Source organism: Seriola aureovittata, chromosome 3 (genome assembly GCF_021018895.1).
Source record: "Seriola aureovittata isolate HTS-2021-v1 ecotype China chromosome 3, ASM2101889v1, whole genome shotgun sequence".
NCBI lineage: Eukaryota > Metazoa > Chordata > Actinopteri > Carangiformes > Carangidae > Seriola > Seriola aureovittata.
In genome coordinates, this window is record NC_079366.1 from 23293538 (window position 1) to 23318094 (window position 24557).

The 24557-nt window shown below is 39.4% G+C and overlaps 3 protein-coding genes across 3 annotated transcripts; all 3 read left to right on the forward strand.

Annotated features, from left to right (window-relative positions):
- Positions 1-834: 834 nt before the first annotated feature.
- On the forward strand, positions 835-4147 carry med28 (mediator complex subunit 28). The gene is made up of 5 exons (XM_056371971.1): positions 835-957; positions 1068-1258; positions 2517-2583; positions 3315-3427; positions 3734-4147. Exons 1-5 carry the CDS (start codon positions 906-908, stop codon positions 3935-3937), a joined length of 627 nt encoding a protein of 208 aa, XP_056227946.1. The 5' UTR covers positions 835-905; the 3' UTR covers positions 3938-4147.
- A 1565-nt stretch (positions 4148-5712) lies between these two features.
- Positions 5713-18686, forward strand: klhl2 (kelch-like family member 2). Its single transcript, XM_056372934.1, has 15 exons — positions 5713-6251; positions 8963-9082; positions 9258-9364; positions 9528-9649; positions 10054-10216; positions 10446-10555; positions 10660-10776; positions 12588-12737; positions 12860-12977; positions 13830-14027; positions 14158-14259; positions 15048-15176; positions 15455-15595; positions 15702-15845; positions 17060-18686. Exons 1-15 carry the CDS (start codon positions 6184-6186, stop codon positions 17086-17088), a joined length of 1818 nt encoding a protein of 605 aa, XP_056228909.1. The 5' UTR covers positions 5713-6183; the 3' UTR covers positions 17089-18686.
- Positions 18687-19554: 868 nt separating this feature from the next.
- Positions 19555-24248, forward strand: msmo1 (methylsterol monooxygenase 1). Its single transcript, XM_056366826.1, has 6 exons — positions 19555-19682; positions 20683-20976; positions 21063-21211; positions 21686-21812; positions 21980-22134; positions 23795-24248. Exons 2-6 carry the CDS (start codon positions 20722-20724, stop codon positions 23982-23984), a joined length of 876 nt encoding a protein of 291 aa, XP_056222801.1. The 5' UTR covers positions 19555-19682; positions 20683-20721; the 3' UTR covers positions 23985-24248.
- Positions 24249-24557: the final 309 nt, after the last annotated feature.

Consider the following 24557-nt stretch of genomic DNA (forward strand, 5'->3'; position numbering starts at 1 on the left):
AACCTCTGAATGTTACAAGGTTAGCTTTAGCTATTAACTCTTGGACATTACAAGGCTAGCATAATTACACTATGCCAGTAGCTGTTACTTGGTCTTCATACATTTAATGGTAAGATAAAATGAAAACATCAGTAACATTAGCCACTAATATGTGGAATAGAAGGCTAGCATGAAGCTAAGTAATGTGGTGCCACTAACATGAATCAAATATTATAGGGCTAGCATTAGCTGCTTGAGTCCTAAAGTTTGGACATTATAAGGCTAGCATCAATTGCAACTTTTGGAAATTCAAAGGTAGCATTAGCTGCTGGTCTTTGGACATTAGAAGGCTAGCATTAAGCATTATTAAGCAGTGCCAATAACATTATCTGCTAACTTTTGTCTTCATAAATTTAATGGTAAGATAAAAACGAAAACATGTAAGTAGCATTCAGAACTAACTTTGAAAACAAGGTTAGCATGAACCTAAGCAGTGTCACTAACATAAATCAGACATTATAAGACTAGCATTAGCTGCTACTTTTGGTAATTTCAAAGGTAGAATTAGCTAACCCATGGACATTAGGCTAGCATGAAATGCTAACTTTTGAACCTTACAATTAAAGACAGCTTTCACACCTTTTAACCTCTGAATATTACAAGGCTAGTTTTAGTTATCTCTTATACATTACAAAGCTAGCATAATTAGTGCCAGTAAGATAAAGCTGTCTTTATAATTGTAATGTCCAAAAGTTAGCAGCCAATGTCTTTCTACTTTTGGAAATTTTAGGGGTAGCATTAACTGCTAGCCTTTGGACATTACGAGGCTAGCATTTGCTATCGTAACTTTTGGGCATTTCAAGGCTAGCTAATACACTTCTCCACTATTGTCTTGTGATTCGTTTGTAATGTGTTAAGGACGATTCATGTCACAAGGAAAACAAACAAACAAAGCTGAAAATTATAACCGCCATGAAGGTAAGATTTATTGCAGGACTAAAGATTGTTTTAGTCTTTCAGTCAACAGTTGTGTCCACATATTTTTGGCCATAAGCCCATACACCGAAGCTGTTTGTGCGCATGTCCAGACCGGGTAGAAACAAGAATCGGCCAGAGCAAGATGGCATCGTCCATGAGTGGGATGTTTCCTGGTCAGCAGCCGCCTGGTGCGCATCCCGTCGGTGGTCCTGGTGGACCGGGCCAACCGGCCTTCCCCGGTACTGCTAACAGGGCTCAGGGAAATAATACGCTAGTGGATGAACTGGAGGCTTCCTTTGAGGTATGAGGCTAATATGCTAGCTTCCGTTAGCTGTGTGCGCGCTAACTTGTTAGCCAGCGTCAGGTGAAGTTTATTGTTTCATTAGTTGCCTGGTGTTACTGCAGCATATCAGTACGTAAACTAAGAAACACACGTGTTCTTTCACAACGACTTAATCAAGTAAAACACACTCAGATAAGTGTAGCCTTTGCTAGCGCTAATGCTAAGTTACTGCCATACCCCCTGTAACCCTAGAGTCTCGTTTCACCCTAAACCAGTTACTATTAGAAGAACACACACGGTTGCATTGGTAATTGTCAGCTGACATGATGGTCAAACTTAACCTTTCCTGGCAGTGTGTAATTCCTGAACGCAATACTAAGATATGCATAACAGCAACACAGGTGTATCTCTGGTTTCATTCACTCAGTATGCCACAACTCTTTCCTTTCGCACAGTGGGAATTACATTTGGTTCTCTCCACCTACTTTCGTTCTGCGGCTGTTTTTCACGGTGTGGGCTAGGCCCCTAGTTCCAGGTATTATAATGTCAATAAAGAAACTCGTTTTGGTGTCGAATAGAGCTGCATCAATAGATAGTTATTTAGATAGTAATTTCTGGTGGTGGTACCAACCTTCCGTTGTGATTATTTCCTTGGTTTTCTTAGTCTTATGCAATTCTTTACTGAATGTTTTGGGGTTTTGGACTAAAATCAAGGTCAATACAAGATATGAAGATATCGTCTGGGAAAATCTGATGGATATTTTTCACTTCAGACATTTTATTGACAAACTGATCAATTGACTATTCAAGTAAATAAACAGTAGATTAATTGATAATGAAAATAATTGTTCTTAGTTGCAGCCTCAGTGTAGTAGAACTTTACTGGTTTGCACAGAGCCCTAACATAAGCAGATGGATAGAAACAAATATGTGACCACAGGTTGTCATTAATGTATGTAAATTGAAAAATGACACAGCCATTTTTTTGGCATCTGTGGTTTCCCTCTCAGAGTGTGTTTGTTTTTGCTATGACTTAGGCTAGAAGGCTTGTATCATTTATGGAGAAGCAGATTTCCATGGTTGAACAACATATGACACAGCGTGTCCTCAGAGACCCAAGACCTGCTGATTTTTGTCCATATATGATTTCAACTTTATTAAGTTAACTACAGGACTAGAAAACCATCTGTGCTCAAGCCCAAAAGAGCAGGATTGATATCCACTCACATAGAAAAAGGCACATTTACTAATGTTTCTCTCTGGGTTTATTCTGCAGGCATGTTTTGCATCCCTGGTAAGCCAAGACTATGTGAATGGAACAGACCAGGAGGAGATTCGAACTGGTGAGTGAAGTCCTGAATTTCTTTTGTTGTTTTGCATTAGTTTATGTTATATTGTCGTCTTGATATTGATTTACAGTATACCGAGTAAACCCCTTGTGATTATAATTTAATTACAAATCTTGTCCATTTAAAACAATTTTATTAGACACATAATTTGAAAAACTGAAATGCTTGACTAATTTAACTATATAGAAAAATCCATATTAAACAAACAATTCAACGAAACTGGTTTCCCCTGTTTTTTCAGTTCTAGATTGCATAAAAATGTGTTTAATAAATACACCTACCTCCTGACTACTGCTGCAGATGTTTTTCAGGTTATACTCAGTAGGCTACTCATGCTCTTGTACCCTCCCCCATGTTTCATGAAGTCTCATAATCTGGTTTCTTACATGTTGAGGCATTTCCTTGCCATGTTGCATTAGACACAACCCCAAAAAAAAAGCTTTAGTGTTCACAGGTTATGTATTAACCTTGTTCATGCACTTAGCTTAAATAGAATCACAGGTATGATCAAATTTGTTGCAGTAATCACAGGTGCACTCATGCTTGTTACACTGAGGTTCTACTTCGGGGCCTGTATTTTCAAAGCAGTCCATCTTACCTGTTTGTTTTGAATTATAAGCAAGATCAAGTACCCTACACTTCAACATACAAACAATAGGGATATTGCACAGGGAAGGACCCAGTTTTGCTGTATATTTTATTGTATATGTGTCTGTTGATTGCAGGTGTTGACCAGTGCATACAGAAGTTTCTGGACGTGGCTCGACAGACAGAGTGCTTCTTTCTACAGAAGAGGCTTCAGCTATCTGTGCAGAAACCAGAGCAGGTGGTGAAAGAGGTAAATTATTAGACTGACTTGCTGTTTCATCCTAAATTGGTCCTCCCCACCTCCCAATTTTTACCCACTTTTTTATTTGTGTCCTTGTATGTTTTGGCTTGGGTAAAACCTACTTGAGTACTATTTTTCTAAGCACAAAACAAAATTGTCCTTAATTCCTTACTAAGAACTACTACCTGTGTCAGAGTTTATTGGCCTTAATTTCATAGGCCTGAATTTGTGATGTGTTATCAATGTTTATGAATTACTTGTTTCTCTCCATTTGTGAATGTGTCTTTCTCACATATGTTTATTTTCTCATTCCAGGATGTGTCAGAGTTACGTAATGAGCTACAGAGGAAAGAATTGCTGGTTCAGAAACATTTGTCCAAATTGCACCACTGGCAACAAGTGCTGGAGGATGTGAGCGTTCAACATCGCAAACCCACAGACCTTCCTCCTCCTGGACCACTGGCCTTCCTGGAGCAGGCCTCTGCTAGTCTTCCCCCTGCCCCTTTAAAACCGAACTAACACACAAACACTGAAGGAAAGTATACACCATGTACATCATTTGATGCCCACTGTCAACCCGTGAGGAAACTGGTCAAAAGTTTGTTGTCAAGGAAAATCATTGACACAGACTGTTTTGTTTCAACTATTTTCAGTATTTTGATAAATGTAAATATTTCTATTGCTGACTTTTCTACTGTAAAAATAAAAATGGAGTATTTGGAATCTGCACTGAAGGCTTAATTATGTTTTTCTTGTTTATACAGTACATACATTTTGACATTTTTGTCAGAACAGGATCAAGCACTGTCTGTACAATTTAAAGGGGCATTCCATAAATTTCACACATGACGAGCTGTTTACCGGACAGTGAAAACGGTTGTATAATCTATTCTGTGGCTCTGAATTACCTTTAAGTTTGGAAAAAGTAAACCCTGATGATATCATCAGACACAGACATTTAGCAAGAAAAAGATGCTAGCGAGGTACATTTAGGCCTCAGTTTTTTTTAGAACCTGACCCATACTTTGTACTAAAAGTCAATATCTGCTTCAATTTTGACCATTTTTTCTTTAATCCTGTCTCTTACAAGTCCTCCAAATGTATGGAAGTGCAATACTAAATTACTGGAATACTCCTTTTCACCAGCTCGTCTCTCACATAAGAGAGTTTCACAAATAGCATCACTTACAAAATTATCAGTGATGCATAATTTTAAATATCCACTTATTTTTACATTAAACAAAGTAAAAGATTACTTGCCTACAGCTTTAATCCCAATTCCATTCACTATCATGACAAAAAAGTGACTTCAGAGAAGCCATGACTGAGCCTCCTGACAGCCTGTTGCCTCTAATGCATTCTGTGTCTTCACACCATAACAGATTTGTTCTCCCTAGTTTCACAGTTATTGCCCGTTCACTGACAGTACAGCCAAACACAAATGTTTATAGATGGGCCCTGGGGATAAAGCTTTCTGCAAAACAGGGGTCTTGACATGAAAAACCTGGGAATTGTAGGTTTATGATTTCACTAGCAGGCGCTCAAATTGGTGCCCCTTTTCTCTATTTCATACACTCTGTTTGAGGTAATATCTACTGAATTACTTTTAGTTGTGTAAACTATTTAGGCATCCTCTATAGGAAAATGAAAAAAGATGAGACGGTATGCATCATAAACATAAATATTTGTGTTAAGTCAAATTTATGAGACAGAAAGTGATCATTTTTACTTACAAATCATAATTAAGAGGGAATATCAAAAATGTTGAATTAATCACAAAAGTCAAAATTATGAGATACTAACAATTATGAAATATGAAAATTTAGAGAGATATGTCAAAGTTTTAAGTGAGATTCAAGTTAATCAGTCAAAATAATGAGAGAGTAAGTCTGAATTTTAAGACACTAAAACAAAATAATGAGATATGGAGTCGAAGTTGTGAGATGGTAAAAAGTCAAAACTGTGTGCTATGAAATCAAAATGGTGGGATACCAAATTAGTTATTATAATACTTGGATAAGTCAAATATAAAATTAGGAGTTCATTGAAACGATAAAATATTATATCAGAATTATGAAGTATGTCAAATTATATCAATTTAAAAAGAAATTGGTGAGAGATAGTTTTTGACTTAGTACTTCAAATTCATGAAAGTAAAAAAAATAAAAAATCAGCGACTAATGTCAAGATAATGAGATAGTAAATCAAAATTTTCAGATAGCACCTATTATCTTATATCTTTTTATTATCATGTCTAACTGGATCCTGACTGTATGTCTCCCTCTTCCCAGCCAGTCTTCCACAGCTAGAGGGAGACAGTGCTTTCTTGTGGGACGCCTTGGCTGCTTTGAGGACCGTCTTTGCCGACATGTCCTTGTTTGTGCGTTTTAATCAGCGATTGGAAAATAACAGGTAGCCTTGTCCGTCCGCCTCTCGCACCCATAGACACCCAGGAGGAAATAGGTGGTGTGTGGGGGCGATTAAATCAAAAATAAACCCCATTTGACACGGCGGGTGGCTCCTTTTTCCTGTGCTGTTTTTTTTGTGTTAGTGTGGCCGACAGAAGAAGCAGTCCGCTGGGTACAACAGCCGGGTTGAATCGCAACGTGTTTGTACAGAGAGCCACCGCAGTCGGGCTGTGTTTTTATATGAACCAGGCTGCTGTGATCGGGCTGCCGTCAGCCCGTCTCGCCGCCTCTGGACAGATGGTCGCCGTGATTCACGCTTGAATTTAGAGCCATTAAAGACGACATCGTGGATATGGAATGGTGCATGCCGCTGGGCCAAGTGTTCCGCCTCTGAAAAACACCGGAATCATGGACAGTCATCCGCTGTAAGTGCTAAAAGCCGTGTGTGTGCGTGCGTGCGCGCGCTTGTGTGTGTGTGTGTGTGTGTGTGTGTGTGTGTTGACGTTTCCCAGTGGCTGCTTGACTGATGGTGCCGCATTGACAGAGACAGCGGCCAGCCGGTGTGGCTGCTCACTGACCGGTGGGATGGGGACCGGGGACTGACACCGAGCCTTGTCGGTGCAGGCTGGAGGATTTCTGCCTCTGTTTGTTGGGGGATAACGGAGGTGTTTTGTTGGCAGTACAGAGGGCGTGTGTTAACTGCTATAAAGCCATGTGTGTGTGGGTGTGTTTGTGACAGAAAACAAGGGACACGTGATTTTGTCTTGAGCAACATCATTATATGTAAGTCTTGGATGCTTTTATTGTGAAAGAAAGGCCATTGGTGTGTGCTGAACAGTGATAGAAAGTAACTAAGTACACTTATATTTTTGAGGTACTTTGCTTGAGTGTTTCCATTTTCTACTATGTTCTACTTCCATCCCATTACACAGAAGCAGATATTCTACTTTTTTACTCCACTGCATTTATTGCATTTATTTGACACCTATGGCAAGTGGTTTCAGAACACGATTTCACATACAAAACATATTTAATATTATACAATACAAGACACGAATAACTGCTACACAGGCACCATTTTTGCATGAAAATAACATACACAAAATAAGAAGATTATTGTTCTTCAACCCTTCTGACTTCAGTTGTAACCATGGTCTCATTTGAAAAGTAAGTAGCTTTAAATTTTACAACCATAAAGTAGGAATGGGTAGAAGATATTCTGAGCCAAAGTTACAGAGGCACAAACATGAAATGTAAGTTTTTTTTTCTGCCTCTCTGGAAACATAGTCACAAGAGTCTGAACCAATTCTGTGTCGACAGCTGTTGCAGTGATATGTGGATCCATGAAATGCTTTTCTCAGATAAAATCAGGAGACTTACAGCTTTCAAACAATGTATAATTCATCAAGGCTGTGTGAAGAATGAGCCCAGTACAGACCAAAACACAACTAAAGCATTGCTACCACGGCCATAGTGTCCCTCAGGCGGGACGGTGTATTTTAAAAAGGTTAAAGGTTAGATCAGGGGTTCACAAACCTTTTGTCTCGTGACACTGAAATGATCCAATGAAGAGCTGCAACAGTAGTTCAATGAATCAATTAGTCGATCGTCATAACATTGATCGGCAACTACTTTGATACAAATTGTTTATGTAAAAGTTAAAAAAACAAAAATGCCCCAAATTTGCTGTTTTTGATCGTCTCAGATCTGAAGATTTTCTACTTCTCTTTGTTTTACGTCACTGTAAACTCTGTGCTGTTGGTCAAACAAAACGCGACATTCGCAGATGTAAACTTGAGCTCTGTGAAAACTGGGAGGGACAGTTTTCATGTTTTTCAGACATTTTAAAAAACGAAATGTTTAATTAATGATTAATCAAGAAAAATAACCAGTGGATTAATCGATAATGATGACAATCCATAGCTGTTGACCAAATCCAATGTTTCACAAATCATGAATCTTCATCTTGTGATTTATCTTGTGAATCTTAGGAGGGCCCCGGTGCCTTGGGTGGGAACCACTGGACCTAACTATACAACCTCAATCAGCTACATCTGTATTAACAATCTAATGCTTTATTTTTGATACTATATGTTTTGCTGATAATACTTGTCCTTTTACTCATGTTGGTTCTTCAATGACGGACTTTTACTCATAATGGATTATTTTAACATTGTTGTACTACTTAAGTAAAGGAGCTGGATACTTCTTCGACCAACAGTGTTGAATGTTTGTTAAATTTGTTTGTGTAATTGTGGTTTAAAGCACTGACTGTGCAGCATCGACAAATTCAAATTTATTGTATTGTAAATTGCATAGTAAGCTTCATAAAGGCAGAATTTAAGGCAGAGCTGGTGTATGAAATTGCATTAGATTGTGCAGGTGTTCCTTACACATGGCTGGATGAACCTGTTAGAGGATCCAAGGGGCCAAAAGGATTGTTGTTAGGCTCTTACTGACCACCCACTTCCTGGCCTCTGTGCAGTGTATATGTACCCTTTCGCTTCCAAGTTACCATTAAGTACAGAACACCTGGGAGACTGTATATGACAGCTTTATTAAATGCCCAGAGACGCCAGCCTTTATGAGTTTCAATTACTCATTAGAGGTCATTTGATTAAGCATCACTTTATCAGGGAAATGTACCACGTGAGCCCAATAAAAACTAATAATTAACACCTTAAAATGAGATTGAGACACAGGGGCCCTCTTACAAGACAGGTCCAAAACATTAGTAATAATGAAGGTCTGGCCATAGTTGACTTTTTATTTTAGATCCCTAACAAATTATCAGTTCATCAATTTACCAATATTTACCAAAACGTTTTTGCAACAGTTCCTTCTTGCTACCAGATTAACCAGCCCTTAAAATGATTACAGACCATCTTTAGAAAAATGAAGTAACAACAATAATACACTCCAAGATGTCCTTATACTGATTTTCATGTGTCGGGACACCTTGTTGTGTATTATTGCTTACTTGCATTCCTCCTGTATGTAAAACAACAACTCCAACAGTCCTTTATCTGCCTTCGGTAATGAGCAACACAATGATCTCTGTCTGCACTATTACTTAGTTATTCTCTATTAATGTGTACATGTTTGTGTGTTTGCCTCATTTATATCTCCCTCTCAGGTGCACTAGACTTTGTCCACACAGTCAGGACAAAGAGGATGGAGTCGAGAGGCAAGGTCCTGTCACTTTCAACCATCGGCACATGAGGAAGGCGTTCAGAGTCATGAACGAGCTGCGCAGGTGATACACACTCGTCCTTCACTTCTTTGTTTTTGTCATCATCCCCCAAATCCTTTGTGTACCACCGTCTAAACTTTAACTGGACATATTTCCTCCCTCTCTCTCTCTCTCTCTCTCTCTCTCTCTCTCTCTCTCTCTCTCTCTTTCTCTCTCCATGTCATGCATGTCAATACAGCCAGAATTTGTTGTGTGACGTGACCATAGTGGCGGAGGATGTAGAAATCGCTGCTCACAGAGTGGTTCTGGCTGCTGGGAGCCCTTACTTCCACGCTATGTTCACAGGTAAGGATGATTTTCCGTCCCTGCTGCACGACATCTGGCAGGATTTATTTATATATTTTTCATTTTTTGGCATTTGTTTTTTTTTTTACTTCCTTTTTGCAGAGTACACAGTTGTTTCCTCCGTGGTGATAGAAGGCTCATGTTTGTGTGTGTGCACTAACAGGGGAGATGGCAGAGAGCAGGGCGAAACGAGTGAGGATAAAGGAGATGGATGGTTGGACTCTGGGCCTGCTGGTAGACTACATCTACACAGCAGAGATACAGGTCACAGAGGATAACGTGCAGGTACGCACACACACGCTCACACACATGCTCACACACACACACACACACACACACATAAGTCACACTGCTCAGTAGAAACACAGAAAATTCAAATTTTTGAACGTAATTATTGCTACATAGCCAACGTTAGCATTAACAGCTGTTTACTTAACCAGTCTAGAAGAAGTTCAGCATCAAACTCACCGAGAGCTGTCTCTAGTGGTGGAGAGCAACCCTCTTGTTTTGCTTGTATACTTCTACTTAAGTTAGCATGCTAACCAACTAGCACCTGGTAAGTAAACAGCTGTTAATGCTAACGTTGGCTATGTAGCAATAGCAAAACTTACAAATACAACTCTCCTCTGCACTTCCAAAACTACCACTTAATGCAGGATATTCTGTGTGTGTGTATATGTGTGTGACAGGCGTTGCTGCCTGCAGCGGGCCTGCTCCAGCTGAATGAGGTGAAAAAGGCTTGTTGTGAGTTTCTCAGCTCTCAGCTTCATCCGTCCAACTGTCTGGGAATACGAGCCTTCGCTGACCTACACGCCTGCTCTCAGCTCCTCACACAGGCCAACAGCTATGCAGGTTTGTGTGTGCAGAGCTCTGTTTTTGTATGTGTGTGTGTGTGTGTGTGTGTGTGAGAGAGACAGTTTTCATTGCTCTACTAAAACAGGTTTGTGTGTGTGTCTCCTGGACGATGTGGGACAGTGAATGAGACAGAATGAGAACAGACATAATTAGTGAAAATGTGGAAATTAGAGAGAAAATAAAACTGTGTTCATCTGCAATCATAATCTTTTTAAATTTTATTTAGAGCAACATTTCACTGAGGTGGTTGGGAGTGAAGAGTTCCTAAATTTGGGCATGGAGCAAGTGTCCAGCCTCATTGCCAGCGACAAGCTCACCATCCCCACAGAAGAGAAGGTACACACACACTCACACTGCTCAGTATATTGTGCACCGTGGACCAGATCAAGTGTTTTTGTTCCTGATGTGCTTAAAGTGTCTGTGTGTTCATTCGTGTGTAGGTTTTTGAAGCAGTGATAGCTTGGGTCAACCATGACAAAGATGTCCGCCAGGAACACTTGGCTCACCTGATGGAGCATGTCCGCCTGCCGCTGCTCTCCAGAGAGTACCTGGTGCAGGTATGAGTGGCTGCATCTGCATCCCTTAAGTGTGACTCGTGTGTGATCACAATCATGTTTTGACCACAAGGTTAACCATCACTGCTGCTTGACAACTGCACCGTGCTTAAATGTAATTTTTGTTTTAATTCCCAGAGAGGCTAAATACTCTCTCTGTGTGTTTGCCAACAGAGCAACATGTTGAAACGTCTCCAGTTCACAGACGTGGTCCAACTAGTTTTTTTTCAGCTTTTGTTGAGGTGGAAAAACATCAGGTGATGTCTTTTCCCACACCAGTGATGAAGTATATCACATGGTACTCATGACATATGTACATTTTTAGTCAGGTGAATTCAAAGGGCAGCCCGACAGAATTGTGATCCAGAGATCTCAGTCCCACTCTAATGGTATATATTCTAATTCATTGGTCTCAGATTTGAAGTTTTTTTGTTTTAGTTTTGTGTCTTTTGTCTGTAACCATTTGTAGATATAGATGACTTTAAATGTCATTATTTCACTCTTGCTCTGACAGAACTAAGCAAAGATTTGTGACCTAGAATGGTAGTTGTTTTCCCGCGAAGACGGAAAAACTAATTTGTCACATACATAATGGCGCATAGCATGATTTGATGTGAAAGACTTGGCTATAATCTCCATAGATTGTGCATAATATAAAATATTAATATCAGGTGTATGATCAAAAGGTTCTAGTGTGACACAAAGTAAAAACAACGTACAGTGTAATAAGTAGTAGAATATAAGATAGTAATTAAAAAGTGTTTATGGAGCATGGAAGAATAGATGTGGTGCAATATTAGACATGAGAAAGTAGAATAAAATGTAAACGTGGGCATTAAAAAATACAACTGAAGCATAGGATGTATTGTAAAGTGGAAAATGTAATGTATATGCAAGAGAGCAGTACCATATCATCAGGCAGTATTGGAGACAGGATTTTAATATTTAATCATATCCCTATTGTTACTTTCTGGGTGTGAAAGGAGCTACAACGCCGAGTTACAAGCGAGCAGATGTGTTTGTTAATTTGACATCCACAGAGTGAATTTTGCAGATGCTTCCCTCTCACAGATGACAGGTTGTTATGACGAGAATGCTCTCTATGTGTGTTGTTGACTGATGTGCTTCCACTGCCAACAAAACAACCCTTAGGTGGTTTGAATTTTTGGCTGCACTTGGCTTCACAGAAAAAAAAAAAACAACCTGTGAATAATACAGTAGCAGTTGTGAAGAGAATATGGGCAGTGCTTCGCTATTAAAATTTTTTTTTTTTGTTGAATGTGATGCAAAGAAAAAAAAACATAAATTTCCAATAGGAAATACACTTAAAATGGTTCAGTGATCTTTATTTGTGTCATGTAGGCCTGTAGAGGCAGATTAAACTCTCAGTGGATGGACAATGGACAAGAGTGCATGCTGTAATCCTTGTTGTGCATGTGTTTTTAGTTAGTCTTTCAGTTGATGTTGCTGACATTTGAACATTTGTGTTCATGGCCAAAGCTGTTTGGTATTTCATCTTTTTCAGAAAAAAAACCCATCATTACATTCCCCCTGTTCTCCCAATCTACCATTTAATCTCTACTATTAACATCATTCAGGTAAAATCTAAAGACATCCAACAAGTGCCGCAGAAACATTTAGTTTGTCAGCAGAGCTCAGTGCTAGTCTTGATTCATCATAATATCGTGTTAGGAGTTTCATTTGCTTTTAGTTCAAATATGTTACAACAGTAAAAAGCTGCTGAGTCAGAATCAGAGTCTTTGTAAATCCTGCTGGCTGATTGGCTCCTCTCTCTCTCTGTTTGGTTGTGTCAGCGGGTAGAGGAGGAGTCTCTCATTAAGAATAGCAGTGCGTGTAAAGACTACCTGATTGAAGCCATGAAGTACCACCTGCTGCCAGCTGACCAGAGAGCTCTGATGAAGACTGCACGCACACGCATGAGGACTCCAGCCTGCTGTCCTAAGGTATAAACACAGTCAATACTGAGCGTCTGTCACAGCAGAAGGTACGAGGACTTACGTGACGCAAAGCTGTAGTTGATGTACAATTCTTAATGTTATGACACTGCTGTTTTGGTCGTTTTTAGGTGATGGTGGTGGTTGGAGGCCAGGCTCCCAAAGCTATCCGCAGTGTTGAATGTTACGATTTTGAGGAGCAGCGATGGTACCAGGTGGCTGAACTCCCCACCAGAAGGTGCAGAGCAGGTAGGAAGCCCTTAAAAACAATAACATTAATTGCATCACAATTACAGGGCTGGATCCTCTGAGGAACGTGGATCTGTCAGAGGACCTAAAGGCCAGACTAAATCTTCACCTACTCCCCATATCAGACGGTTTGGCATCACCAAAACTAATGATTCAGATGGTTCTCATCAGCTTGTAGATCATACAATTCCAGGTGTGTTACCATACCGTTTCCATTTAACAGTTAATAATGTGTAAATACCACCTGTAAACTGAGAAGGTTTTGCTCTACAGTGCTTGTGTTACTGGCATATAGTGTACCAGTTTAACAGCTTCAGCTTATTTGTGATACACAGTTTACTGACGGGAATTAACCCTGGAGTTTGTGCCTTGCTTCTGTTATTTACCCCTTGTAGTGGCTTTTACACTGGTTTAGTTGTGTTGATATATTTGCCAGTGAGTGATGACCACATGATCACCTGGACACTATACAAAATTCAGCAGTGCACAATACAATGTAAGATACTGAGAGCTGGAAAGAACCTACATTAGTTATGCCCTCCAAATTCATGTTAACTGAAGAACGCTGTATTTCACAGCAGCAGGTGAAAATGGAGCGGGGCCTTTTCGGCCCATTGATGTATTCAGTCTAGAAATGCATCTTTTAACTGGGACACAGCTGCAGACTCTGGTAACTTTTTTTTTAAACACAACCTAGCGACGTTAATAATGAGGCGTGTAAACACTCAGGTCAGATCCACCCCTGTGCTCCATCTCCACTTTGAGGCCCCTTCACCTTTCATCTTTATTAAACCAGGCTGTTTATGACGGACTCTGTAGATGTTTCATGAACTGTCCTGTTGGTGTCTTCAGGTGTGGTGTACGTGGGTGGTTGTGTATACGCAGTCGGCGGTTTCAACGGGTCTCTGCGTGTACGGACGGTCGACTGTTACGACCCGATGATGGACCGCTGGACGAGTGTGAGCAGCATGCAGGACCGTCGATCAACGCTCGGAGCTGCTGTGCTCAGTGGACTCCTGTACGCCGTGGGAGGCTTTGACGGCAGCACAGGTACAGCGTTGGTGTTAATGTGTGACTGTGATGTTAAAACAGACGTTTAAAAAATTTGTGTGACAACAGAGAATTATAAACTATACGTTTTGTTTATGGTGTTTTTGATACGTGTTCTGTGTGTTTGCAGGTCTGTCGACAGTGGAGGCGTACAACGCTAAGACGGACGAGTGGTTCCACGTGTTACCCATGAGTACCCGACGCAGCAGTGTAGGAGTGGGTGTCGTAAATGGTGAATACAATTCCCAGTTTGGTTTTACAGTCAGCATTTTGAAATAGATTAAGAAGGCAGACAATATAATAGATACACCCAACAATATAATACTGTAGCCCTGTAATAAATACAACTTGTTTTGAGGCTCAGACAGATGTTGAAGTTACAGTTTGTAGAGGCAGGAATTTGCTTGATGCTGCTGATACGATGACATATTAATTGAATTCTGCCTATATGGTGATTTGGTGTGACTTTTTATTGGATATATACAATATAAAAATTAGCAAATAAAAAAAAAATGTATGATTTGTAATTGTATTGATTTCTATCGTTCTTCACCTCTGGCAGTTTATTCAGTAAATATCCTGTTAAATCATGTTGGTGAAAGGTGTGATTATTTTTTCTCATTGTCAGTGCAGCTTTTCTGTGTTTGGTGTGTTTTTCCCAAAAACTGAAAAATGAGTTAATATGGCATGGTGTGAAGCTATATAATTATGAAGAAAAAAATCGAAAAATGCATTTCCAAAGTAATCCCAACTAGACCGTCATCCACCCAGAATGAAAGTCACTTCAGCAAGCAACCCACTTTATTTCCTTTTTCAAAGGTGCTTTACAGGAGTAAGAAAAGGGAAAAGAGTCACAGAAGACAATATATAAAACAAGGAGAAATAAAAAAATGAAATGATTAGCTTCACAAAATGTATATTCCCTGTATTGCTGCTGTATTTATGCTTTTCTGTCATTTTGTCCAACACTGCGCCTCTTTCTAACTTATGGATTACAAGCCTGCTTTGTGTGGTTTTCAGGGATCCTCTATGCAGTTGGAGGTTATGATGGAGCGACCAGGCAATGTCTGAGTACAGTAGAAGCTTATAACCCAAAAAGCAACTCGTGGAGCTACATCGCTGAGATGGGCACAAGACGAAGTGGAGCAGGTCTGTGTTTCTGTGTGTGACCTTCTGTGCACGGTGGTTGGTTAACTGCAAAATATTTTCATAACTTTTTATAAAATGAATGCCAAAATATGCAGTAGATAAAGGATTCTTTCAGATTTACTGTCAAACAATACAAAAATACACTTATGTTTACATATTTAAAAAAAAAAACATTAAGGAGACAGGGGAAGAAGACGCACGTTCAAGAGAAATTCATGACCGAAATGAGACAGGATTATTTACCTGCTCCTGTAACCATTTGTCTAATGTCTTCGCAGGTGTGGGGGTGTTAAAAGGTTTACTCTACGCTGTGGGTGGACACGATGGTCCATTGGTGAGGAAGAGTTGTGAAGTTTATGATCCGGCCTCCAACAGCTGGCGACAAGTAGCTGATATGAACATGTGTCGACGCAACGCAGGTAAGAAAGACAGTCTGTCCACCAACTGTCCTAAAGTGTGAGATGTTCCTCAGTTTGATGTCCATGAATCTTCACTCTGTGTATACATGCATGTGTGTGTTTTCAGGTGTGTGTGCTGTAAACAACCTACTGTACGTGGTGGGAGGAGACGATGGCAGCTGTAACTTGGCTTCTGTGGAGTTCTACAATCCAAACTCGGACAAGTGGACACTGCTGCCGACCTGCATGAGCACAGGACGCAGTTATGCAGGTGTGAACGTACACACTGACAAAATGTAAAGGTGTCTGTTTGTAAGGCTGTAAGGCTTCACTAATTTAGCTTTTTAAAAAAAAACCCAAAACATTTAACGTTTTGCAAGCAGCTGATTTAATTTCTCTATTCTGTTTTTCTCATCAGTAGCTACAAACAAATTCATCATTAAAAACGAACAACATGAATTATTTAAATGTTTGTTATTCCAGATCTATAATAAGAGTGGAACACAGTCATTTAGGGAACAGTGTGAGAGTTTGTATACATCCACCATGAAGTGATGTATCTTGTTACTAAAAATAAATATTCATACTAATTTTATAACACTGATTCAGCCATATTGCCTGGCCCTATCCCAGGACTCACGTACAGTAAAATGTAGCATCAGTAAACTGAGCACAACATACTGATGTTTACCAAATGATACCAAAGGGACACAGAAGGTAATAGGTCTAATTTTGCTTTTACTGCCTTACTGCTGTTCAGGAGATGATATCTTGATCTTTAGTCTGATGTGAGACTGTGTGTGGGCAGAAAAAAAAAAAAAAAAAAAAAAAAAAAAAAAAAAAATATATATATATATATATATACACCCAGCACCGGAAATTTATTTTGGCTTGTAAGATGGGTTTAAGTTCCAGTGTGAGAGTTTTAAAAAACTTGATAACATACACAAAACTTTTTGATAAGGATTCCTTTGTGTTGGTTATTAAAGGATTGTAAGCAAGATATATGTGGTCAGTACTTTCTGGTGAACTATGAAAAGGCAACAGTTTCTAATTGACCTCAAAAATATCTTTGGTACCGCTTTACTGCAATTTCTGGTCACTGTGTGGCCGTCACTTATGCAAATACTCATACTGTAAACTATATCTGCGTTAAGTTAAAACTGGTAAGGACAATAATTTCTCACCTTGTCATTTAGGATGGTTGAATAATGTATTTTGCATGAAATTCAATTCACTTTATTGCAGACTTTACACAACGACATTATACAGAGAACAATAAAAAAAACAAACAACAAAAAATAAAAGACATTCAATTAAAATTCAGTTCAGAGACTCAGTCAAGACAATTACTTATACTACACTTAAAAAAGACAATATCATATCAAGAAAATCACGTGCTCTTCATTGCCAATACAAGTATTACAACTAATCCTACTCTTAACCAGGACAATAGTGATAATCTGTTTTTTTTTTTGACTACAGGTGTGACTGTGATTGACAAGCCCTTATGACTGCTCTTGACACCTGCCACTGACTTGGAGCAGAATGTATTCTCCTGCTGAATACTGGTCTTGGATCTGTCTATGATGCCAATGCTTGGATGGGGGGCAGCATTAGCACAGGCACTGACGCAGATGAAGGAAATGACGAGATTGTTGTTGTTGTTGTTGTTGAGGATGATGATGAAGATTTTTGCACTTACCTGGACAGGGGGGAGGTATAACAAACGGGGGGAGGAGGGGGATCGAACCCGTGTTGTAATCCCTTCCTGGCAGGACTGCAGCAGTGACTGGACAAAACCAGTTTGAAGCAACACTGTACCAATGCAGTGCCATTGAAACGCTACTGAAATGAAGCTACTATAACTGCAAAGTTACTTTAACATTACTAATGTTAACACGTAAAAGCTCTGAGAAAGACCACTGATGTAATCTGCGGGAGAGGAAGGCAGAGAACAACCATTTGGGACTGAAATCTTTGTTTCTCCTTCGTTTTTATCCTCTTGAGGCGTGTGTGCGTTTGTGTGTGTCTGAGTGAGTGTGTGTGTGTGTGTGTGTGTGTGTGTGTGTGTGTGTGTGTGTGTGTGTGTGTGTGTGTGTGCGCTTGCATTTAAAGGTGCTCCGTTGCTTGCACATGTGAGCATGTGTGTTTGTGTGCATCTGAGTCTCTTTTGTGGTGACGCCTGGTCCGACGCCGCATGAACGCACTCTGTCTGACCTCTGACCTTTTACAGTGTTGCAGTGTGGCTGTTCAAGAGTGCCTGAATGTCAAATTACACCCCGCTTCCCTCTTCTTCTCCTTTGTTATGCCTTGAGTACTGTTACTGGACAGATGTACGCACAGCTGGACTCGGCCGCTGTTCTGGGATAAAGAAATACATTTTGAGAACTGTGTTTAGATAGGTGTGTCGGTTGCATTAAGCCGCATGAATTCAGAACAGCTATGTGAGAAGCAGTTACAGGAAATGTACATTTCTTCTAAAAAACAAAAGAAAAGAAAACAAGACTTTCGCTGGAATACTAACTCTTCTGGTAAAGGAGAAGCCTCGTTTCATTTTGCCAAAAACAGTGACAGACAGAGGGAGAAGCTGCTGGATGTATCAGTGCTTTACCGTCACCAGGCAGCCGCCTTCACTGTGGTTGTAACCACTAATGACAACAACAGCCTGAACTCACTGCATGGTCCCCGTCTCTACCCTCTTATCCTTCAACCATACCCTCTTCTCCCTTGGTGTAGCAACCCTATTAATTACTGCACACCCTGACGTACTATGAATGTGCCAACTTTAATATGTCTCTTCTTTTCTGTCTCTCTTTATTACTCTACTAATCTGTTCTCTCTCTCTGGAAAGTGACCAAACCTACTCTCGATTTTCTTTTTTCTTCAGTCTCTTTCTCTTCCCTCTGCTCCTATATTGAAAATTGCTATAATAGTAACTGGTATCGCTGTTTCTTGTCAGTGTATTGAGGAATGTCATGTAGGCTAATGACTTTGAAAATGTTTCATTATTTGTTTTATATTATCATTAATAAATATGCTTCTTGTATTTAAAGCTGTGAAATGATATAATCTGTTTTTAAAACTTTGCCAAATCAGTAAAATATTGAAATGGAAATGTGCATGTGTGATATTTTAATAATTTTACAGTAACTCATTTATTATAATGTCAAACAGACTGGTTATTTAACCTTTATACTTTTTTGATACCTGCCAAAAGTTTGTCCTTTGCAACAAATTAGCATGTATGCAAAAGTTGGCATCATTTGCTTGCTCATGGTTTAACTTATCTCAACTTTGTCTTTGATCCAACTTCAAAATCACAGTTTTGCCAAATCTAGACTGTATTCAATTACACTTTACTCCTTTCTGGAAATGCTGCCTGTGTTTAGGGATTTGACGTTTGAGATTTTTGGCAGCTTGTGGTAAATGCTGAAAATGTTTTCAGTGCCAGAAAACAGCTTTTTTTTTTTTTTTACCAGTACTGTGCATAAGTACAGTTACGGGCACTTCTATTTTATGCTTCTTTATACTTCTACTACCCTTATTTGACAGCTATAGTCACTGGTTACTTAGCAGATTACAATTTTCATACAATAATCATTTTAAAAAACATGAGGCATTGTCAATGATTAACCTACCTAACATTACATAGTAGTAAAAATGATATTTGCCTCATCTGCAACATTCAAATGCTGTTTAATGTAATTGTATCAGTAATAATAATAAGTAGTAATACATCAATTTATTTGTCAACACCTGTACAACATTTTTAGAAGCTGCCTCTGGAGTTACAGACTGTTCTAATGTAAGTTTAAGATGAAGGACACATGTATGACTCAAAAGTTGTCTGACCACCCCATCTCTCCCAGCAGACAGTCCATTCAACACTGCACAGGTTATGAAAGCACATCTCGCCTCTGATTGGCTGTTGCTGTAGAAACCTTCAGTCTCACTATCATCACTCCATCCAGCGGACCAATCAGAGAAGCCGCTCGGCCCCCCGACGTCAGTCTCCTCTCCTCTCGGCCAATCAGATCGTTGGATAGTACTGTACTTCACCCGGCCGTCCGCCTCTCGCTCAGGTAGACGGGACGTACCGCGGAAGGTAAGAGTCTAACGTTGTGTTTCTCTATAATTGAAATATTTAGCGGAATTTCCAGCTGCAGTGGCGAATGCTTGTTTGTTATTTAGACGTATGGACCAAGAATGGAGGCAGAAAGTTGAGTTGCGAGTTGTAGAATCATATCAACAGAGATTTAGGCCTTTGCTAGCGGAGACAGACGGGGTTTCATTAATAAAAAAAACTTACCGTGCAAGACTACGTAACATACCAACCATTATACATGATATTAACGAGGCATGGCTGAGACAGATGTTTTATTTGTCGAAGTCTTCTGTATGAGATTATAACAAACGTTTAGCAGCTGTAAGTGTTATCATCTTATTGCACTGAAGCGTAAGTAACTGCACAAACAGCCTGACATTAGTGCCATTCTGCATGCTTGTAAGTAGTTTTTATTGAATTAAATAACGTTTATCAGTAGTATAAATACTGAAGCTGAGATGGGGTAGTAAGCTGAGATGTGGTTAAAGGAAGAGAGAAAAATAAGTACTGTATACATGCAGTTTACTGTAGATTAACTAATGAGTTTATGGTGAATTTATAAACAGTGCACATGGTAAACTGTGATCTAAAAGTTATGTTTCTATGAGTTTAATTCTTTTTCTGGTATTTTTACAACCAAAATTTCTCATTTAAGTAAATGATATGTGTAGCATACCTTTCCTCTTAATTCTTTCTTCAAGTAAAGTGATTAATTTCTGTGAGTTAAATTTTTCTTTGATGTATTGTCATTGGCATAATTTAATTCCCTCATATTGTATTAGTTATATTTTTCTTTAGCCTTCATGTGACAATGATATGACCCTTTTTTATTTTTTTAATTATATGTAGTTTCTCTGTTTTACTGTTTTTAAGGACTGTCTCTGTTGCCTTCCTCTTCTTCACATTATTTATGTTTGTTTTGAAAGAGAACCTGAGCATGGATTACATGTAATATTACACGTAAGTACGGTACATGTAACACTGTGTTCCTGTTTTCCAGTCTTCTCTCCAGACCTGCAGTTACCTCGGGGGATCCATCATGGCGGTGAACGGCACGGCAGACATCTTGAGCTCTGCCTACCTTGCAGTGGAGTATGTAGACGCAGTGCTTCCTAAAAACCCCTTCCAGCCCTCCCTGGAACATGCCTGGAGTTACATGCTGGACAACTACACCAAGTTCCAGATTGCCACCTGGGGGTCGCTCATCGTCCATGAGTTCATCTATTTCCTCTTCTGCCTACCTGGTTTCCTCTTCCAGTTCCTCCCCTTCATGCAGAAATACAAGATCCAACAGGTTTGTGTGTGTCTTTGGTCGTTGAATATGGTTTTATTTCTACAATCTGAGGTTTCTCTAAACAAGCCTTCCCACTGTGCGTGCAGGACAAGCCAGAGACCTGGGAGAAACAGTGGAGATGTTTCAAGATGCTGCTGTTCAACCACTTCTGTATCCAGCTGCCTCTGATCTGTGGGACGTACTACTTCACTGAATTCTTCAACATCCCGTATGACTGGGACTCCATGCCGCGCTGGTCAGTGTGATGACAGTAGAGAGAGCCCCTGCACAGATCATTTCGAAACATATCCAAAAATTATGCATACTATTAACAGTGACCCTACACATGTTCTCCGTTATGTCTTCATGTTAAAACGTCATCCTAGATTATTTGTTTTACTTTGAAATTTGCTTTATGTGCAAAACAGAATAAGTTTTGGTTTCATTTCTAGAAGTCAATAATAATGGTATGTGATACATGATAAAGCCTGATACATGCTGTTCAGCTTTTTGTGGACATGCAGTAATGCTCATTATTATTAAGATATAGCCAAGTATTTTGAAGTAGGCTGTTGTTACTTGATGCTGAGGCCTCCTGCAATCAAATGCTTCCTGGGGGATGAACAAAGCACTTTGGATTGAGCTAATGGCTTTATGGCATTTGTTTTGTTGGTTAGAATAACTCACTGAGTTTATCTCTCTCTCTCTCTCTCTCTCTCTCTCCTTCCAGGCCGTACCTCCTGGCTCAGTGCTTTGGTTGTGCTGTTGTTGAAGACACCTGGCACTACTTCCTCCATCGGCTGCTGCATCACCGCAGGATCTACAAATACATCCACAAAGTCCACCATGAGTTCACTGTAAGTACAACACACAGGTGATAAGATAAATAAACACAAACACACCACGTTCGGGGTTAATCTCTTAACGGTACAGTTACTTATTAAGCATGCTGTAACTCCTTTTCATATGAAAACGTGAGTACAAACACATCATGGCACCTAACCGCTTCTAAACTGTCCTTCAGGCTCCATTTGGCATGCAGGCAGAATACGCCCACCCCGCTGAGACTCTCATCCTGGGAGCTGGTTTCTTCATTGGCATCATGATCTTCTGTAACCACGTGTTCTTCCTGTGGGCATGGGTGGCTTTCCGCCTGCTGGAGACCATTGACGTCCACAGGTAGGACACAATAGCAGTTTCGACACACGCATGAGCACTCTGTCAATGTCATTTTGTCCATCACCCTCTTCGTCCTTCTTAGCACGAAGACACTAATCTAAATCTCTTTCTCTTAGTTTCCTGTGTTGAACAGATTGTTATATTCTGTAGCTGTCCACCTTAGTCACTAGTGCCCAAACTTTTGCCCATGCCACAATTATTGTTTAATTTCTTTTCAGTAATTTTAGGTCATTAAATAGAAAGCAACAGTGCATTCATATTTGAAGAATGGCTAATTCTTAATCTCTATTTACTGCAGGGGTTTCATTTACTTTTTTTCACCTCAAAAAATCAAAAAAATACGGAATTTGATTGCCTAAACTTTTACACACAGCTGTAAATATTATGACAGTAATAGTAACTTCTCACACACATGTAGTTCAAACACTACAGAAACAGAGCAGCAGTTGCATCACTGCATACACAATAAACAGGGAGATGATAGTTCATGTGAACCTGCACGTTTCTCGTCACATGAACTCTGTGAGTAAGTTGTGAGGTCGACCACTAGAGGGAGCCAGAGAACACCAGATGTCTAACTGTACTATTATGTGATATCAAACCCCTTTATTGTAATGTAGGCTCATTATTATGCTTTTATATAGATATAACTATATAAATATAGATGTATGCAGGAGATTGAAAAATATATTAGATATAAAAAACTTGGAAGGTACCAAGATGTGAGCCAAGTTCACATGCTCTGGTTGTATAAATAATATCAGAAATTCTTGGTTGATAAGGCAACGAGCTTGTTATCTTTGATTATATGTCTGTGTTAAACACATTATTTAAGACTTACCTTTAGTCAGTGTCCCTCTGTGCTTTCGTTGCTCTCTAACTCTTATACTGTATCACTGTGATATGAAACTTCCTGGTTTTATGTCTTTTTGAAAAATCCTATAAATGATAGTAAATAACATTAGTATTATTAATTATTATTTTTACATTAAATAAGCAGCTGATGGTAAATTTAGTTAAATAATAAAAGACAACAACATACATTTTAATTATGTATATACAACATATAATTAATATTTTTTACAAACCCAAAATAAACAGAAAATAGAAATAAGATGTTACAAATCATAGAAGAATACACAAAAGGAGAGTGAGGAGAAAAAATGAAAAGGAAAAAAAATCATCAACTAACTAACTCGCTTTAATTTTCACAATTTTCTCACCTAATCATTTAGCTTTTCCTGCTTATTTGCAAGTATGCGCTCTAAAATTAAATTGTTTAAAAAAAAAAAAAAAAAAATCTGTCTCTTTTTTTTGCACACAAGAGGGCTAAGGCTATTATAGTTTGCAGTCACATACTCAGTGAAGTAAAGTACAACACTAGCTATATCATGGTATCCAGCCGCAGCAACATGAGGCCAGAACCATAATAAATGCTTCATATTTTCAGTATCACTGTGACAAAAACAAACATGTTTTATTATTTTCTATGTGCCATTTCAAAATCATTTGTTGGAAAATTTTTTGGAAAATTCCTAGATATACAGTAATTCTGTTGCAAACACTTTTGTATAGGGGTATGATTTTTTATATGGGTATGATTTTTGAATGAAAAGGTGACTTACCTTTCCCCTCTTTCTCTCTCTCTGCTCCCTGTCAGCGGCTATGACATCCCTCTGAACCCTCTCCACCTGATCCCGTTCTACGCCGGCGCTCGTTTCCACGACTTCCACCACATGAACTTCGTCGGGAACTACGCCTCCACCTTCACCTGGTGGGACAAGCTGCTGAAGACAGACAACCAGTACAGCAAGTACATGCATAAACAGGGAGAGAAGAAGGAGCAGTAAACCACTTACACCTCACACGCCGGGAGAAGGGAAGAGGCAGTGAGTCTCACAGTGAGCACGCAAACAGTTGCTGCTTTTCTCTCAGTACACTTAATAAAACACACACACACACACACTAAAGGTGTACTTTAAAAGGATCAGCTCTACCGTGGTTTGATTCTGAATCGGACTGCACGTTGACTTCAGTCCACCATCTGTGCCTTTCTGCAAAAGAAGTATTGTTGTCTGCTTCTGTTCGCTGAATAAAAACCATCAACATCCTCATATTGATTTGTTGCTTTGCTTTGTCACTGAATGAAAAGAAAAGTTGTACCGCAACTTTTCTTGTGAAACGCTTCTGTATACCTCTGAATGTCTCAGCACTTTAACACTTCCTCTTGAGTTGAACCGAGTCACGATGACACCGTTTTTACTCCGTTGAGCTACAGTTCAGTAGGAACTGTCTAAACTCAGTGCTGACTTCTGAAACAAGTCGGGCATGTTTAATGGAAATCCATGTAAATTTTTTGATGAGAGGGGATTGGCTTATGTGGAACTTCCACATTGTTCAAGCCTATTTTGTTTAAGACTGTA